Here is a 12902-nt window from a genome sequence, read left to right as displayed (position 1 = left end):
AACTGATGAAGGTCACTATGACCAAAACGTTAAAGTTTTTTATGCTTATGGACTGCAAATAAAAATTTCACCGCTTTGAATATTTGAGTGCCAAAGCTTTTTCTAATTGTAATTTTCCAGTCAAATAACTATTAGAGTACAATTGAAAGGTTTTTGTACAAACTGCCTATGATAACAGTATATTTTTTAAAAAATAAAAAACTCAAACTGCACTCAAAATGCATGTTCCAAATTATTATGCACAGCAGAGTTTTCAACCTTTTCATTTTCATAAAGAACAAAAAAATGGTAATTTTTTAAATTCTAAGCATTAACAGGTTATTACAAACTGAAATCAAACAGTTTTCAACTCAAAACTTTATTCTAGGTGATGTTACATTTGCACATAGGACCCCTTGTTCGAAAGGAGCTTCTGAACTCTCTCGTCCATTGAATTTGTCAGGTTTTGGATGGTTTCTCCTTCAATTGTTTTGCATGAGGACAGAATACCCTCCCAGAGCTGTTGCTTAGATGTGAACTGCCTCCCGCCATCCTAGACACTCCTTTTGATGATGCTCCAGAGGTTCTCAATGGGGTTGAGGTCAGGGGAGCATGGGTGCCACACCATAAGTTTGTCCCCTTTTATGCCTATAGCAGCCAGAGATGCAGATGTGTTATGTGCAGCATGAGACGGGGCATTATCATGCATGAAATGATCTCGATGGTCCAGATGGATGGAGTGGAGGATGGCTGGTTGATGGACACCCCATGCAAACACGGCTACGGCGCTAACAAGGAGGAGGTGGAGTAATGTTTTGGGCTGGAATCATGGGGAGAGAGATTGTCGGCCCTTTTAGGATCCCTGAAGGGGTAAAGATGAACTCCATAATGTATGTTGAGTTTCTCAAACAGCACTTCCTTCCATGGTTCAAGAAGAAGAACCGTGCATTCCGCAGCAAGATCATTTTCATGCATGATAAGGCCCCGTCTGCATCTCTGGCTGCTATGGACATAAAAGGGGACAAACTTATGTTGCGGCACCCATGCTCCCCTGACCTCAACCCCATTGAGAACCTCTGGAGCATCATCAAAAGGAGTGTCTATGATCATGAGGGATCGCTCCTGCCAAACAAACCTGATCGCCTTCTACGAGGAGGTGAGCTCACAGCTGGACCGGGGAGAGTCAGTGGATGTTGTATACCTTGACTTCTCCAAAGCGTTTGATACCGTGCCACACAAAAGGTTGGTATATAAAATGAGAATGCTTGGTCTGGGGGATAATGTGTGCAAGTGGGTAAATAGCTGGCTGAGTGATAGAAAGCAGAGGGTGGTTATCAATGGAGTAAGCTCAGGGTGTGTCAGGGTTACTAGTGGGGTGCCTCAAGGGTCTGTCTTGGGCCCTATATTATTTAATATATTTATTAATGATCTAGTGGAAGGGTTGCATAGTAAAATAGCAATATTTGCAGATGATACTAAACTTTGTAAAGTAGTTAATACAGATGAGGATAGGGCACAGCTACAGGAGGATTTAGATAAATTGGGGAGTTGGGCCAAAAAATGGCAAATGGGGTTCAATGCCGATAAATGTAAGGTCATGCACATGGGAAAGAAAAACAGCAGTCATCCATACATATTAAATGGGAAACCGTTGGGGAAATCTGACATGGAGAAGGACCTGGGCGTCTTGGTTAATAGCAAATTAAATTGGAGTGCCCAGTGTCAGGCAGCAGCTGCGAAGGCAAATAGAGTCATGGCATGCATCAGAAGAGGAATAGGGGCATATGATGAGAACATTGTTCTTCCTCTGTATAAAGCGCTGGTAAGGCCGCACTTAGAATATTGTGCACAGTTCTGGGCTCCGGTGCTCCGGAAAGACATATTGGAGCTAGAGAGGGTACAAAGGAGGGCGACTAAGGTAATAAAGGGAATGGAGGGACTAGAATACCCAGAGAGGTTGTCAAAATTAGGCCTATTTACATTGGAAAAGAGAAAGCTTAGGGGAGACCTCATAAACATGTATAAATACATCAGGGGGCAGTACAGAGATCTCTCCCATGACCTGTTTATACCAAGGATGGTGACAAAGACGAGGGGGCACACTATGCGTCTGGAGGAAAGGAGGTTCCTGCACCAGCATAGAAGGGGATTCTTTATGGTCAGAGCCGTGAGACTCTGGAACTCTCTGGGAGAGGAAGTGGTGATGTCCAACTCACTTAATGAGTTCAAGAGAGGCCTGGACGCCTTTCTTGAGAACAATAAAATTACATCTTATGCTTAGTGATAGTTAATTAATCCAGATTGGTGTCGGGAAGTGAATTTTTTCCTCAATGATGTAAATTGGCCTATACCGCATGGTTTTTTTTTTGCCTTCCCCTGGATCAACGCTGCGGAATAGCTGCAGTGCACAAGAAATAGGCTGAACTGGATGGACGCTTGTCTTTTTTCGGCCTTATAAACTATGTAACTATGTAACTATGGCGGGAGGCTGTTCACATCTAAGCAACAGCTGTGGGAGGGTATTCTGTCCTCATGCAAAACCTATTAAAGCAGAAACCATCCAAAACCTGACAAATTCAATGGACGAGAGAGTTCAGAAGCTCCTTTCGAACAAGGGGTCCTATGTGCAAATGTAACATCACCTAGAATAAAGTTTTGAGTTGAAAACTGTTTGATTTCAGTTTGTAATAACCTGCTAATGCTTAGAATTTCAAAAATGACCATTTTTTTGTTCTTTATTAAAATGAAAAGGTTGAAAACTCTGCTGTGCATAATAATTTGGAACATGCATTTTGAGTGCAGCTTGAGTTTTTTATTTTTTTAAAAATATACTGTTATCATAGGCAGTTTGTACAAAAACCTTTCAATTGTACTCAAATAGTTATTTGACTGAAAAATTACAATGACTGCAATTCATATAGGTAATTTGGGAAAATCTGAGAAAATATTATTTGCATAATAATTTGGAACACAGTGTATTTGGAATGTGACCGGGAGTATGCCACACCGGCATCAGAGAATCCTGACTGTGCGCACTGTGAGGATTCACAAGTCGATAGTAACATAGACATAGAATTTTGTGTCCAACTTGGACAACCCTTTTAAGGCCCCCCAAACACATTAGACTAAAGTCGAAGAAGACTAATATGTATGGTGGCCTCCCTATGTCTCCTAACAGATGATGCTGAATTTCACCAGCTGATCCTTTTGCTCTCCTTGTAGAGAACACCAGAGCGCTTTGCCGATCTGAGCAGGGAGAAATTAGGGAAATAACTTCCAGCTGACCGATCGTTCAGCTGACAGCTCTCTAAGGTGCCCATACCCACTAGTCTAAAGTTGATGAAAATGAAAAATTTCAACCATATCAAATGTTCAGCAGGTGAAATTTAACAATGAATGATTGTTTTAGTGAATCGAGAAAATGCCATCATCATTAGAAATAAATATGGAATCCTGAAAGTCCTTTAACTTTGGAGTTGGGGTCCATTTACACGGACTAACTGGCGCAACCATACAACCGCCGATCGGTAAACTTTTACTGATCGGCAATCATATTGTTAATTTGTTACGCTGTATTGTGTGACTTTGTGTATACATGTCATTTATGAGCGGTCTGGTGTAATATGTTGGCACTGTCTAAATAATAATTATTATTAGACTAAACTCTAAGTCATAAGGCCAATTTTTAGTGTCTTGTATCTTCTCTAATTTGTGCAATTTTTGCCTATTCTGCCACAAAATAATGTTCACTGTGAATCCTGCTCAGAATGTATTGTACCATTATTGATTACGTGATGTTAGAGTGAGAGATGGCTACGAAGACCGGAGCTCCTCCACTGAATGAATTTTATATATAGTGTAACGTGATTGTCTCACTAGGACCATACGCCCTATAGGGGGATATAGGCGTCATAGAGGAACCCAATGTGTCTGTGCTCTACTTGGGTGCCATTCGTGAGAACAGTCAGCGTCTCATAGTATGTTTCCCCTGTAGCTCAAATATCTGGCTGTCCGCTTCCAGAACTAACAACGGATTTTCAGGTTTCCCCCACCACCATGCCCGAGACCACCTAATTTTTTACTTAAATATCTATTGTATGGTTATGAATGTTCGGTACCAGATTGCTTGGATATGACCTTCTGCATCATAGCTATAGGCGAGTTACTTTCCGGTCACTTAATATTACACCATATTATATCACGAGAGTATGCCAAAATTTGCTGGATGCCGGATATCAACCTCCCACCAATCTAATGACTTATCCCAATGATAGGTCCTCAGTATTTTAAGCTTGGAAAACCCCTTTAAGGTCACTTTAATATCTCACTGGTACTAACTCCTCGAAAGCAGTTGTAGACCATAGCAAGAATTTCAAGCATCTGCTTTTACGGACTTGATTTGGCTTTTTCTGAACTCGTTTTTTGTTGTGTCCATACACTTTCACATTTTCAGGAGCGACAACTAAGAGAACAGGAAAGTCTGAATCGTACAAAAAGAATTTCTGAGATAACATCAGGGAAGGAGAATGAGAGACATCTAGAGCTGACACTGTCACACTGGAGAAGACTTGTACAGGATGAGAAGGAAAAAGTCTCTGCAGCCCAGGAACAGGTTGGCTAATAAACCTTCATTTAAAGGGAAGTTATCATCAGATGATCACTCTGTTAAAATCAGTTTTTTGCTTTGAATGTATATATTTTTTTTATCCAATCACATTACATTAAACAGATAAACATTTAGGATTAAATAAAAATTTGGAAATCTGTCAGCAGGTTTTTGCTATGTAATGTGAGAGCAGCACAATGTAGGGGCTGAGAGTTTTATTTCAGTGATGTGTCACTTACTAGACTGTGTTTCTATTTCAATAAATTCAGCATTTTATGAGCAGGAGATTATCACTACAGGACTAGGTGTCTCGTGCCTACCAGTCAACTGCTGTATAACCCAGCCCCCATTACCGATTAGCAGTTTTCTCTCAATGGAAAATGTACACAGAAAACTGCCAATCAGGGGTGTGGGCAGGGATATACAGGGCTCAGCATTCAGAGCTCTGCTAGATCTGCAGCAGATAAAACAGTAATTTTATCAAAATTTTATCAGGCAATGTCCACATGTTTTGTGGCTGTCTAACTCGAGTAATGAGCACTTGTGGTCATCACTAGTAGAAATCTAAAGCTTTGGTGAAAATAGTTTGGTGGGATTCTTCACAGTATAAAAAAATACATTCTGTCAGAACAAAAGATGAAATCAGGGACCTGCATTTATTCTCATTCTCAGTAAATTGCCATCCAATCTTTTTTAAATGGGCAGTTCTTCTTCATCAGCATTCAGCCAGTACTATAGGTTCTGGAACTTTCTTTCCCCCATTTCCCACTGCTCCTGCTACTTGCCTGCCTTGACCTGAAAGCCCGCCTCTGTCTTATATCTGTATGACAGACAGGAGAGCAGGAACAATGAGGCAGGGAGACAAACTCTCACTCCACTTCCTATTATCTGGCACAGCTTCTTGTGCTGCTAAAGACAGATTATACTTGACAACAGGCAGTGGCCAGAAGTTTAGGGAGAAGGAAAATAGCTAATGTCCTGCACTTTAGAGTGATTTTTTTTGGGAGGGGAGGCTAAGACAATAAAATTCTTAGGCTAGTGTCGTACTGTCGTTTTCTCTCCATCCAAGAAAAACGGGCTGATTATGCTAATCAGACTCTGACCAGAATTTTATCAGAGTGGGATCCGATTTTCTCGGAGATGGAGTGAAAAAAAAAAGTTTCTCCAACTTCTCTATTATGTCAGTCCTTAAAAAGTGGACCACACTCGGAAGTCATCTGAATGCGGTCCGATTTGTTTTCACAGACTTTAATGTGCGAGTGCCATCTGATTCTCGGAGGCAAATTGTGCATACTGTGATTTTTTATACACTGAGAGAATGTGGCCGATTATGCAAATCACACTCTGATCAGATGTCATGTTTCTGTTGTCAGATTATCTGGGGCCAGGGGCTCCTTCCCTTTCCCTAACGCTAGGGGCTTCCTAGCTATCCCTGCTCCCCAGGTTACTTCTGATGGTGAAGATGTTGGGGCCATGTACCTTGCTGAACTCCTGAATCAGTCCTATATCTATTCCTCCCTCCCAGCTAAGTGGGGAGGAATAGTGTATGTAAATATACAAACCTGACAAATAAGGAAGAACGTACAGGGATAAATGAAAATATCAATCATACAAATATGCACTCACAGACAACAGAGAGGAACACCGGGGAGAAAAAGAAGGGAAACTAAATAGGAGAGGATGAGGATTTGCACACAGCTGAAACACCTAGCAACAGTCACAGATCAACACTCCAAAACGCATCTACCAACAACCGACTCCTCCACTCCTCACCAGGCAGTACAAGACTTAACACTGGCAATTCAGAGTGCCAGAGGCGAGTATATATAGGAGAGGGGAGTGGCCAATACTGAACAGCTGAGATCATCCAAGCTGGGAAGCTTCAGAGACTCCAAGCTGAACAGATTAACCCCTGCACTGCTAACAGAAACCTGCACCGTTTAATATGAAGGAGAATTGCTTCTGATCAGTGCAGGAGTAAGTAAAATCAGACGCTGCAGTCTTCTGGCCCCTCTCTGTCGCAGTAAACCCGTGCCATCAAAGTTTGATCAAAAGTGTCAGCATAATGTGATCTTCTTTTCTCGGATGAGGAGAAGATGAAGAAAAAAATGTGTTCATCTTCTCCATTCTGTCAGTCAATGAAAATCTGACTGCACTCAGATGCCATCTGAGTGCAGTCCAATGTTTTCCACAGACTTATTGACTTGCATGACCAAGTGCGATCCAAGTATCGGATCAAACTCTGCCATGCTGCGATTTTTTTCCTCGAAGAGATGCTGTCCGAGGGAAAAATCAGACATGCGCTCGGCCCCATAAACTATCATTGGTCCGAGTGTGATCCGATGTTTTGTCAGATCACAGTCGGACCGAAAATACGCTCGTCTGCACCTGTCCTAAATGCGATGCTTAAAATCTGCAATCAACTTTATCAAATTGTCAAAAAGTCTAGTGACCATTTACCTATTTTCTAGGTCTGCATAGGTGTGCGCAGAATTTGATTTCTTTTAGATGTCTCGAAGCAATTAATGAGATTGGTTGCAAAGGTGATTACAATGTGACCTTGTAAGTAAATGCTGGGTGCATCGCTTTTGTTTTTAGGTCCTGCAGCTCCAGAGAGGCAGGAAATCCATAGAGATGACTGGAAGTTCACTGCACAAGCAGATGACAGATTTACAGAACAAACACTCCAAGGTTCAGCAGGAAAACTCTCTCTTGCGTGTAGAGAAGAGCCATTTGGTTGAGCACATCTCTCAGCTGCACAAACAGGTACGTGCTCGAAGCACGCAGACTCACTGGCCTCACAATGCGTATAGGGGGCTGCGCGGCCCACTATGAGTGACCCATCAGAAGAGGGGAACAAGGACAAATCTGAGGTTAGCGACAAAATAAGAGCTTCCCGTATGTCACTCCCCGAATCAGAAAACACTTGGGATTCTCTTATGTGAAACTTTTTTATCGATAATTAATTATTTTGCTGGATGATGGCATACCAGTGTGTAAAATGGAAAGAAAACAAGAATGCAACAATCTAGAAATCTCTTATATCTGTATTTTATTCAGCACATAGAAGACAGATCAGTAGGTGCATGTTGGACATTTTTCCATTTAATGTGAAAAGATTAACTCATTTAGAAATTGATGGTAGTAACACATCTGGAAAAAAGTTGGAACAGGGCCGTGTCTACCAATGTGGAACATCTCCTCTTCTTCTTACGACAGTCTGTAACACATGTAACACGCACATGAAATGGTTCAGCCAACAGCGATCTCTCCCGAATCCCCAACACTCAGGAACACTCGGCCGCACCCTCCTGGGGTCTCTGGCAGAACTCTGTGGCAGCGGCTTAAGTCCCAGAGAATAAAAGAATCAACAGTTGGAAATCAGACTGGCCGGATCTTTTTCTCTGCCAACATCATCTGTCACGGGGGGAACCGGGAGACCACCATAAACATTAGACACGCAAATATGGGTTCAGCTGACTGTAGTCTGATGTGTACAGGGGTCTGTAGTAGAGAGATTAGGACAGATTGGGCAGGTGCTTATCAGTAGACCACAAAGATCGGAGAAGCTTATAGAGCAGCCCTTTACTCTGGGTGAGAGACCCCGGTATGAGTCTTGGTCCATAAACTGTAGTTTTTAGTGCTGATGGCAGATTATGATAGAAATTGGGGTTACTACGGGGTCTTCATAAATATATTCAATGAGGTTGGATTTACACAAAGGCCCTATACACGAAAACTGTTCTAATGAAGAGTCCGAGTCAGATTCTTATTTTTAGGACAGACTTGAAAATGACAGTATTAGTTTATTGAGATGCTAGAAGAGTTTTATGCGATACAGGATTGCTATCAGCCAATTGTTATTTGGCTGGCTGCTATCTCGTGTGCGCGGCCAGTCCCTGGTAAAAAGCTGCCGCCACAGGTGTCTGGCAGCTCCTTATCTCAGTCTTACTGAAAAGCACATGCAGGGTCAGCCAGTACAAGCAAGCCTATAAATGTGATCTTGGGTATATGGCTGACTTATGTAGCACGTGGTAGTCCTCATATCTTACAGTGAAGAGAGGTCGGCTGAGAGAAGATAAACCGGGGAAGTGCAATCTACAGAAAGGTGGGTTTTGCAATCTTAAATCTCTGGAGATTGTGGCACAAGACTTGTTCTGAAAGTCTTCCAAATTGTGTAACGTGAGTAAACACTTCCACCTTACTGTACAAGGAGACATTAGACATTGTGTGTGCAAGCTCCTTTCTAGAAGTCCTCTGTATACTCCGCACTGTGTGATCCCCATTCACATTAACCCCTTCTCAACAGGCACATTTTTATGCTTCTGATTTTTCATCTCTTGCTTCCAAGGGCAAAAACTTTTTTTTATTTTTCCTTCCACGTAGCCATATGAGGGCTATCGATCATTTCACCGTATTTAATGTAATGAAACATGGAGAAAAAAATTCCAAGTGCAGTGAAATGGTGAAAAAATTGCAGTTTCTTCATTGTTTTTTGGGTTTCGTCTACAGCATTCAATTTGCAGTAAAAATTACACAGCAGCATGACTCTCCAGGTCAGTAAGATTATGGTGGTATCAAACTTGTATAGCTTTTTTTATTATTACTTAAGTGTTTTTAAAACAAATCGGGACTTTGTTAAAAAAAATTGTGTTGCTATTTTTGAGGTGTTTTTTTTTTTTTTGTATACTGAATTATAGTTTTTATTGGTACCATTTTAGTGTACATTCGGGGATTTTGTTTTTCATTTACAGTGTTTGTTTCTGATATAGGATTAATTAATTTTATATTTTTGTAGATTGGGCATACGGGCATCAGTTCCAAATATATTAATTTTTTACGTTTTATAACAGTCAGCAACTGCAATGTATGGAGAGAGCTCAGATCGTCAGTCCCCTCTATACACTCGCTCCCAACGTAGAATGTAGATGTACTTCCTATTCGGGAAGGGTTTAAAGATGGGCGATCCAGGTTCCTAAAGCCTCATGATGTCAGAGATGAGAAGAATTGGGCATGTTGAATTTAAGCCCTCAATAGTTTATTTCTTCTTGGAGAGAAGCTGCTGTCAGAGGTAAACTGGTGCTTGAAAGTGTGTAAATGCTTCAGAATTTTCCATATTTCTGAATAAACTTATAGAGGTTGTCCACTACTTTATCATTGATGACCTATCCTTTGGATAGGTCATCAATGTCTGATCACTCAGGGTCCTATACCCAGCATCCCCGTCGATCAGCCACTCTTGATGTTGGTGGTGGGAGCCACCGGCCGAAACTGCTCAATTGCAGTCAAATCAATAGGAGGCGGATGTGTAGTACCCGGCCACGGCCACTATCAGAAGATAGAGCAGCTCCGCAATTGAGTAGTTCTAGCCAGTGGCCATCGACACCGAAAACAGCTGATCAGTGAGGGTTCCGGTTATCGGACCCCGACCAATCAGACATTGATGACCTATCATAAGGATTGGTCATCAATGATAAAGTGGTGGATAACCTCTTTAAGCAAAAACTACATAAGATTTTCACACAAGTCCTAAAAGTAGATACAGAGAACCACATCAAACAGATGAATCAATCATATTACACTTTATCATTTTTTTATGGAGAAAACTGAAAATGTCTGCGAGTGGTAAAAGTATGTGAACCTTTACTTTCAGTATCTGGTGTGGCCTTTTGTGCAGCAATAACTGCATCTAAACATTTCCGGTAAATGTTGATTATTATTCCTGAACATCGGCTTGGAGGAATTTTAGCCCATTCCTCCCTACAAAACAGCTTTGTAATGTTGGTGGATCTTCTCCCATGAACTGCTCGCATCAGGTCCTACCACAACATAGTTATAGGATTAAGGTCAGAACTTTGTCTTGACCATTCCAAAACTTTAACTTTATTGTTCTTTAACCATTCTTTGTAGAACGACTTGTGTGCTTTAGATTGTTGTGTTGCTGGATGAGCCACATTCTTTAGAGATTCAGAGTTCATTGTTCCATCAATGATGGCAAGCCGTCCTGGCCCAGACCCAAAGCATGATACCGCCATCACCATGTTTCATAAATGGCATGAGGTTTTTATTCTGTAATGCAGTGTTTTTCTTTCTCCAAACATAACGCCATTCATTTAAACCACAAAGCTTTATTTTTGTCTCATCCATCCAAATAGCATTATTCAATAGCAATCTGACCCGTCCAGGTAATCTTAGCTTACTGCAAATGGCCAATGTTCTTGGTGATCAATGGCTTTTAGTGATGAGCGAACGTGCTCGGATAAGGGGTTAACTGAGTACGCTTGAGTCCTAACCGAGTATCTTTGGCATGCTCGTATATTATGTTCCAGTCCCTGCGTCTGCATGATTTGCGGCTGTTAGACAGCCACATGTGAGGATTCCCTAACAAACAGGCAATCCCTGCATGTGTTGAGGCTGTCTAACAGCCTCAAATCATGCAGACGCAGGGACTCAAACATAATATACGAGCATGCCGAAAATACTCGATTAGCACTCGAGCGTGCTCAGTTAACCCCTTATACGAGCACATTCGCTCATCACTAGTGGCTTTCTCCTTGCAATCCTGTTGTACACACCATTATTTTTCAGTGTCCTGAGTGTCCTGATGGTGGACTTATGAACATTAACATTAGCTAATGTGAGAAAGGCCTTTAGTTGCTAAGAGGTTACCTTGGGTTCCTTTGTGACCATGCAGAGTATTATAGGCTTTGCTCTTAGATTGATCTTTGTTAGTCGACCACTCCTGAGGAAGTTAATAATGGCATTGAATTTGTTCTATTTGTACAAAATCTGCTTGACCGTGGATTGGTTGAGTCCAAACTCTATATTAATGGTTTTGTAATGTTTTCCAGCTTAATGAGCAGCAACAACTCTACTTCTGAGGTCCTCAGAAATCTCCCCTGTTCGTGCCATGATACACTTCCACAATTCATGTGTTGTGAAGATCAGAGTTTGATAGATCCCTGTTCTTTAAATAAAACAGGTTGCCCACTCACACCTGATTGTCATCCCATTGATTGAAAACACCAGACTCTAATTTCACCTTAAAATTATCTGCTAAAGGTTCACATACCTTTGCCACTTACAAACGTGATACTGGATCATTTTCTTCAATAAGAAATGATAGTCTAATATTTTTTTAATCATTTCTTTGATTTGATTATTTTTATTTACTTTTAGGACTTGTGTGAAAATCTAATATACGTTAGCAAATCAAACAAGGAAATGACGTATGACGAACAATATCTGCAAAAACTCACAATTTTTATTGATACAAATTCATTAAAAACATGATATTGGAGGATGGCATGGGTACATTAATGGTAAACCATAAATAAGGCACCAAAAACTGAGTAATCACATGGCACAGAGATTGAAAATCAAGAAGTGGAGCAGACAAAAAAGAGGATACATCCAAAGTACCCTATCCCAGCTATAGGCCCATGGACCCCATTCAGATGCTAAAGTGCACAGTGCATAAATAATTATAAGACAACAAATGCATTTACCAATGGATTTGTTGTCTTATAATTATTTATGCACTGTGCACTTTAGCATCTGAATGGGGTCCATGGGCCTATAGCTGGGATAGGGTACTTTGGATGTATCCTCTTTTTTGTCTGCTCCACTTCTTGATTTTCAATCTCTGTGCCATGTGATTACTCAGTTTTTGGTGCCTTATTTATGGTTTACCATTAATGTACCCATGCCATCCTCCAATATCATGTTTTTAATGAATTTGTATCAATAAAAATTTGCTACATTATAGACGTCGAACAAAGCTCTATTGTCCTATGATAGAGAACTAATTATACTTATTACCCTGGTGGTCAATTACTCTGTTTCATCTAATATACGTTGTAGGTTTAGGTCAAATTTATGCAGGAATATGCAAAATTCTGAAGGGTTTACAAAGGTTTAATCAACACTTACTCTTCTCCCCATACAAAATACAAAACACACACGCTCTGTCGAACCAAGTGTGCATGTGTTTGAAGGAGTCAGGATGGCAGAAATGTTCCCACCACTTGTCTCCAGAATGTTGGTCCCTTGTTCCTACTGGTGCAGTTATAGGAGAGGTGACGGGTGCTGTTCTCTCGATTCACTGCAATGGTAGTTCCGAGTTCACAAACTGTGGATACCTAATTGTGATATGTGAATCTTGGGCTTGGCCTGTGGATTCAGTAATACCAATAAATAATTAATCAATATGATGTTTTACGATGCAGCATCATCTCCATTGGGCTTTATAACTTAGCTATTACTGTATTTCACGTGGACCAGTTCATGGTTATAGAATGATATCTAAGTGTGGTTT

At 40.9% G+C, this 12902-nt stretch overlaps 1 protein-coding gene across 6 annotated transcripts in view; it reads left to right on the top strand.

Moving 5' to 3' along the window:
- LOC141265862 (uncharacterized) overlaps positions 1-12902 on the top strand; it is a 1005842-nt gene that overhangs the window by 990101 nt on the left and 2839 nt on the right. For all 6 annotated transcript variants that reach the window (XM_073679503.1, XM_073679498.1, XM_073679502.1 and 3 more), the window contains 2 exons: positions 4433-4591; positions 7184-7351. In XM_073679503.1, coding sequence (XP_073535604.1) covers positions 4433-4591; positions 7184-7351 — 327 coding nt within the window. The remainder of the gene's footprint in view (positions 1-4432; positions 4592-7183; positions 7352-12902) is intronic.

Source organism: Phyllobates terribilis, unplaced genomic scaffold, assembly GCF_046119375.1.
Source record: "Phyllobates terribilis strain yellow unplaced genomic scaffold, ASM4611937v1 Scaffold_4__5_contigs__length_816908805, whole genome shotgun sequence".
NCBI classification, from domain to species: domain Eukaryota; kingdom Metazoa; phylum Chordata; class Amphibia; order Anura; family Dendrobatidae; genus Phyllobates; species Phyllobates terribilis.
The sequence above is the reverse complement of the archived record's forward strand: the minus strand, read 5'-3'. Positions and strand labels throughout refer to the sequence as shown.